Here is a 6,688-nt window from a genome sequence, read left to right on the forward strand (position 1 = left end):
GCGGATGTTTCGGCTGCCGGATCGGGACTTCGCTGTATCCCGCACATCCACCCCGGCATCGTCACGTCGTGGGGGCGGCGAGGCGCTGCTTTACCGCCGCATGGCGTCGACGCGGAGAAGGCGGCGCACGCGGCCAGGGTGGCGCCCGAGGGGACGGCGTGGCTTGCGCTGCTGCACGGGCTCGACGAGCTGGGGACGGGCAAGGCGACAGGCAGGGGGGTCAGGGGGGGGTTGGCGCTCGCGGAGGCTACGGGGATGCGGTACTGGCCGCGGACGCATGACGGGGTCCAGGCGTATTCGGGCATCATCAGCTGGCTGCTCCGGTTCCGGGGGTGGACTTTTGAGGAGGGCGTGGCGGAGATGGAGAGGCAAGGGGGCAAGATGGACACGGTACCGGCCTTCTTTGACATTGACAACGGAGGGGCGTTGGTGCTGGTCTAGTTGGTCGGAGCAACATTGTCAAGGCTGATAGGATAGCCAGAAAGCGAGGTGGAGGATTTGTCGTCGGCTGGCGTGTATCCCAGATTGTGTTTCTTGGCAGGCCGAAGTAGCCAAAGACCTGGATTCGGAGTGCCGTCCCAATGAGAAGAGTGTTCTGAGCTGTGGTTGTCAGTTGGCAGCCAAGTCGACACGTGAAGCAAGCAAACCAACCAAGGTCATGTTGGCCCGGGTGAACCGCTCTGTATCTCTCTGTAAACTTGCATCATGCCATCATTCAAGCGAGCCACTGACAAGACATGGCAAAATGGCGAGGTCATCTCATCCATGCCCTCATGGACGATCCGGGGCTTCCCTCCCCCCCAGGCGAGTCAGAAACAATTGTCAATTTTATCCGCCTCTTCGGGGAAGAAGCAAGGAAATGACGCCAACAAAAGTCCGTCGACCGTTACATCGGGCAATACTGTCGTTCGGTGCCAAGTCGTTCTCCCGCCAGCAGGCATTCGTCTGTGGCCCCTGGGAGCAGACCTCGCATCGTGAAGCGCGCGAATGGGAGTCGTGTGATCTGCTCCGGCCGGCAGATAACCGGCACCTGATGACCGAGATGATCAAGGATCTGGGGAACCCGTGGCGCGTCTGGGGACTACGACCAGGGCCAGCGAGCGATCGTCCTCCTCCCCCGCTCCCTCTCCGCTTTTTCTCTCCTCTCCCCTCACGATGCCGGGCCGTTCCTTGCATATGGAGCTGTTGGAGGTGAGGCACCAGGTTGCCAGGCCGTTGATGATGTGATGTCGACATTGCCTCGCCTTTCCGCGGCATCCCCCACCAAGGCGCCTTACCTGCATTCATCTCAGCTGCCCCTGAATTAGCCGGACCCGTCACAGCGTCCTTATCCCCTCACAGCGGCCTTGCTCACTGCTGCAGCGATATTGGATGCGTCGCTCGGAGTACTGCCGACCGAATCAAGAGGCTTCGGTCGGTTTCTGCCGATTGTCCTGGTGCCATGGCCGCATATTGGAGCGGGGTGGTACACAGTGGACATGGCGGTGTTGGCAGTTCGTTGTCGAGCTGGATGATCTTTCACGCGTTGAACCGGAGGGTTATAAAGACCGTACAGAGATGCGCTGGCTTCCTCGCCGACTCTGCACGGGCACGTCTTGACTCTTGACTGAGGTTCCGATATCCACCATAGCAACATGGCGCCCCTCAAGCAGATGCTGCTGGCTCTTGCCTGTGTGGCATCTTCAGTCGCATTCGACATCACCGTTGCCTCATCCGGTGGTAACGCTACCAGCGGCCACCAGTATGGCTTCCTCCACGAGGTTGGTCACCGCGCTCGTCTGCCCCGTGCCGCCCATCAGCTCACAGTACCAGGATATCAACAACTCTGGCGACGGCGGTATCTACGCCGAGCTCATTCGCAACAGAGCCTTCCAGTTTAGCGACCGCTACCCCGTCAACCTTGACGGCTGGCACGCCTTCAACGGCGCCAGCCTCCAGCTGAGCAACCTGAGCGAGCCCCTCTCCGATGTCCTCCCAGTCTCAGTGAACGTGGCGGCCGGCAACTCGTCTGGTGTCGTCGGTCTCTCCAACGACGGCTACTGGGGCATCGATGTCAAGAAGCAAAAGTACACTGGCTCGTTCTGGGTCCGCGGCTCCTACGAGGGCAAATTCACCGCCTCGCTGCGGTCTGACCTCAACGAAGACGTCTTTGGCTCGGTGGATGTGGCATCCAAGGCCGTTGCTGACGACTGGATCGAGCATGAGTTCGAGCTCATCCCGACCATGGATGCACCGAACAGCAACAACACCTTTACCCTCACCTTTGATTCAGATGTATGTCCATCTGCCTTGTTGGCTTCCCCTTGACGTCCTTGTAGTAACATCTCGTCAGGGCGCTGCAGACGGCTCGCTCGACTTCAACCTGATCAGCTTGTTCCCGCCCACGTACAAGAACCGCAAGAACGGTCTCCGTGTGGATATCGCCGAGTCTCTTGCTGGACTCCATCCTGTATGTCCCAAGAGCCCTTGCCACCATTCTCCATATTAACAGCGAGGTAGTCGCTTCTTCGCTTCCCCGGAGGTAACATGCTCGAAGGCAACACCAACAAGACCTGGTGGGACTGGAAGGAGACCCTTGGCCCTCTCCGCTACCGTCCTGGCTTCCCTGGCGTGTGGGGGTACCAGCAGACTCACGGTCTGGGTCTGCTGGAGTACCTGCAGTGGGCTGAGGACATGAACCTCGAAGTCGGTAGGGTCGATCCGTCGTCAAGTGGTGGGAAGCTCCTTGCTAACTCATGACAGTCATTGGCGTCTGGGCTGGCCTTGCCCTGAACGGCGACATCACTCCCAAGGACAAGCTCCAACCCTTCATCGACGATGCCTTTGACCAAATCGAGTTCATCCGCGGCCCTGCTGACTCCAAGTGGGGTGCCCGTCGTGCTGAACTTGGCCACCCTGAGCCCTTCAAGCTCGACTACGTCGAGATCGGCAACGAGGACTGGCTCGCTGGCGGCGCCGCCGGCTGGGAGTCCTACAAGGAATACCGCTTCCCCATGTTCCTCGAGGCCATCAACGAGCGCTACCCGACATCCAGGTCATCGCCTCGGGCGCCAGTTCCGACGGCCACGACATCCCGGCCCCGGCCATCGGCGACTACCACCCGTACCGCACGCCCGACGCGCTCGTCGACGAGTTTGACCGCTTCGACAACGACGTCGGCCACATTGTCGGCGAGGTCGCCGCCACCCACCCCAACGGCGGCACCTCCTGGGAGGGCGGCCTCCACCCCTTCCCCTGGTGGATCGGCACCGTCGGCGAGGCCGTCTCCATGATCGGCTATGAGCGCAACGCCGACCGCATCCCCGGCACCTTCTACGCGCCCGTCCTGCGCAACATGAACCGCTGGCAGTGGGCCGTGACCCTCGTCCAGTTCGCCGCCGACGCGGCCCTCACCACGCGCTCCACGAGCTGGTACCTCTGGGAGCTCTTCGCCGCGCACCCCATGACCCAGACGCTGCCCGCCGAGGGCTCCTTTGACCCGCTCTTCTACGTCGCCGGCAGGAACGAGGACGCCGGCAGCTTCATCTGGAAGGGCGCCGTCTACAACACGACCGACAGCGCCGACGTGCCTGTCACGGTTGCCTTTGAGGGCGTCGATGCCGGCGCCAAGGCTCTCCTGACGGTGCTCTCGAACCCGAGCGCCGACCCGTATGCCTACAACGATCCCTTCACCGGCGTGAACATTGTGGACACGGAGGTCATTGATCTCGTGGCGAACGAGGATGGCGTCTTTGAGTTTACGCTGCCCGAGTTGTCGGTTGCTGTGCTCGACACGGATACGAAGCGCAAGTGCAAGCGGGGGTTGCAGCGACAGTGAGGGCATGCTGTGCTGCGCTCGAATTAACTAGAGTTTTAAATTAAGAGTTTGTATATAACCTCATGAAAATCACCATCGCGATGCAACATACCCGCAGTAATGAAATGGTCATTTTGTGTTCACCATGAGGCTTCACGTGACGTCTTTGCTACATGTCCAACATCATCAGCCAGGGCGTTCATTCGAAATCAGACAACCTGCGCTACTCGAGGCGATTCGAGTTGGGAGTGCGTCACGCCACATGAAAGACGGGGGCCAGTCTTAGACGAAATCACACGGGGTTCCAGTTCATCATTTGTTCTTCTGGTTCTCCAAGTCGAATGAGGGCCTGCAGTTGGGGTCACCAGCCTGCGAACCAGATCCCAGACATCATGTGAGGTATTGCCGTTTCGGGAGGCTCACATGCTTCTGCCATCACCACTGCCAAACGACGCGTGACAGAGTACGAGAAGGGTCATACTTCACCTGATAAAAGACCTCGCAGATGCCTCGCAACGTTGAACTCGACATCTGGTCGCTTTTCCCGTGGTTATGCCACGAATGCGGGTGCCGATACACCGAACCGCCCTCACCGTTACGAGTCGATCATGAACAGCCTGGCGCAATTTACCCTTTTGACTGTCCTCTCTCGAGGGCGGTTTCAGGGCTATGAAAATCAGATCTGGAACGGATCGAGAGCTTCGCTGCCGATCGTCTCGCCAACGAAGTCGAATGATCGGCCAGTGAGCCAGCACGCCAGCGAGGAAAGGAGCGAGGGTCGAAAACAGAGCGATAATGGGACATCTCGCCATGGCCGCAGCAACTCAGCGGGCCCTGGTAGCAACCACAGCGGCGGAGACGATGCTGGATCTTATCTGAAAGGCGAACTGTATTCTGCCGTTCTACTGGCGCAGTCCTTCGTCATACTCGGGGAAATTGGACTTGTAGGCTGCAGCGCCGTGGAAGAGACTGACGACGACGGTTTTGAGAGTTGGAACAGGTGATGCTCAGCCATCGTATCGGGCTTAAAGAGCGTAGCTGACAGTGCTAGACTGCTCGAATTCTGCCTCCTGCCGCTCCTGCTCTTCTTCAGCCTCTCAATATCGACGCTCCTCATGCATCTTGTTGGGTGCCTCAGCATCACGTTTCACTTGAGCGTCCAGGCAGCCGGGTCACTATTTGCGACATTCTGTGGCGTTATCGTCTTAGCCGCCTCCGTTGGTCTGGCAGGAGACAAGGAGCGCTCTTCTGCGTTCAATGGATTCATTGCCGTTCTGTGTGGATTTGGAGCCCTTTGGTACGGTTCTTCAGGCTTTCCCCTCTATATCTGTCTTACTGACGCGACCAGGACGCTTTTCATCATTGGATTCCTCCAGGCTAGTTGGGCCTGGCACCGAAGAGACTGTCTTCAACAGGATATCAGAGCATCATCAGGAAGTGCTAAGGGCTACGGCACGACATCAGGGGGGCTGGCTGTCGAGCAAGAGGGGCTGGACGACTTGCAGTAGCATGGCCTTGCCTCCGTCCACCTGTCAGAACGTGGGTTTGAGCAGAGTGAAGAGGTCTTCCGCACTAGGTCCGCAGGCAATAGATACTATTTTGGGTACGCAGGCAATAGATACAAGTTAGGGGGATAGAAGACATCTTAATCCTGACCCCTCGCAACCCTCATATACGCGTTCTCGAAGTCCCAAGCTCCTGGTTGATGTTTCGAAGTGGGAAACTCATGCTGGGTTGTCATTCACGATGCCACACATGTCCGTCCTTCATGGTGCAGATACACCGTCTGGAAGCAGCTCGGCGCCGTCTGTGCGACCATTGTAATAAGTCTGGCCGAGGGACGGCAGTTTATAACAAGCAGCGAGCACGCACGCCGAAAGAAGGTGGGATCGTTGTTCCAACTTGTCGGACTCATCAGCCCTGATATCGTCTACTATGCACAACAAATTGGCCCGAACACAAGCCGGAGAATATTTCGAGGGTACAGCATAGTTCTCTCTTTGTTGATTTTTCGCTTTCTCGACTGCGCATACTGTTTGTCTGGATATATACCACGCTGCGACAAAACGCATCCTTGCCTTCCAGTCGAATAGAGACTTCCATCCCGAGACCTCTGTTCGTTTCAAGGCCTCGTGTGATAGAGATTCCATAGACTAGGCCAGGAGCCTCTGGTGCCCACAATTCAAGCACCCGTCGACATTCCAGTCTACGTACATGAATTCCTAGCCCAACCCCCCTTTTTCATCGTACCAGGCACTCCCGGCCGTACTGCGCATGTCTCGGTTCTTTCTGCCTCGACGCAGTACCCGCAGATTCGGCGCGACCTACCATTTCCCATACACCAGATTCAAACAGACAGGATTAAAGGGGCCCGCAACATATCTCGTGCGATACTGACTTGCGCTGTCGAGTCACGAGAACCCGGCATTGAGGGTGACACAAGCCCCCCCTTCCTGATCCATCAAGAGTCCGCGCGGAGCATGGACGTGACAGCTGTGCGTACGTTAGCTGTGCGGCTCAAAGCTACACGAGCGCTTAAAATGTCTTTGTAAGGAGTTGTGAGAACAGGATGCAGGACATGTCAATTGTGGTGTTCGGGTGACACCGGATACGTGATTGAACATGCTCTATTCAAGGTAGTACTTACGACTGAACACGCAATGCGTAACCTTCAACATCAGACAACGCAGCCGTATGAGTCAGCGGCATGTTGAATGTCCCGGATGAAATAGTGCAGCTCCTTCTTGCAGCCCGAACACTGGAGGACCCCCTGGTTGGTAAGGTACACAGGTATTGGCCAGAGGCCGCTACGAGCCAGCGTTCAACTGTGAACATTGCTGTTGTTTCGTGTTCAAACGGACCCCCAAGGACTGTAGCGTTGGCAAAGCCGGG

At 57.7% G+C, this 6,688-nt stretch overlaps 2 protein-coding genes across 2 annotated transcripts; both read left to right on the forward strand.

The window, feature by feature from the left end:
* Positions 1 to 1,634: 1,634 nt before the first annotated feature.
* On the forward strand, positions 1,635 to 3,817 carry VDBG_09611 (alpha-N-arabinofuranosidase A; the record flags this gene model as incomplete). The annotated part of the gene is made up of 6 exons (XM_003000370.1): positions 1,635 to 1,760; positions 1,813 to 2,274; positions 2,333 to 2,449; positions 2,500 to 2,689; positions 2,743 to 2,918; positions 3,035 to 3,817. 6 exons carry the CDS (start codon positions 1,635 to 1,637, stop codon positions 3,815 to 3,817), a joined length of 1,854 nt encoding a protein of 617 aa, XP_003000416.1.
* A 124-nt stretch (positions 3,818 to 3,941) lies between these two features.
* Positions 3,942 to 4,800, forward strand: VDBG_09612 (hypothetical protein; the record flags this gene model as incomplete). The annotated part of the gene is made up of 2 exons (XM_003000371.1): positions 3,942 to 4,044; positions 4,259 to 4,800. The coding sequence occupies 2 exons, from the start codon at positions 3,942 to 3,944 to the stop codon at positions 4,798 to 4,800; spliced, it is 645 nt and encodes a 214-aa protein (XP_003000417.1).
* Between the last annotated feature and the right edge of the window lie 1,888 nt (positions 4,801 to 6,688).

This window comes from Verticillium alfalfae, genomic scaffold (genome assembly GCF_000150825.1).
Source record: "Verticillium alfalfae VaMs.102 supercont1.15 genomic scaffold, whole genome shotgun sequence".
Lineage (NCBI taxonomy): Eukaryota > Fungi > Ascomycota > Sordariomycetes > Glomerellales > Plectosphaerellaceae > Verticillium > Verticillium alfalfae.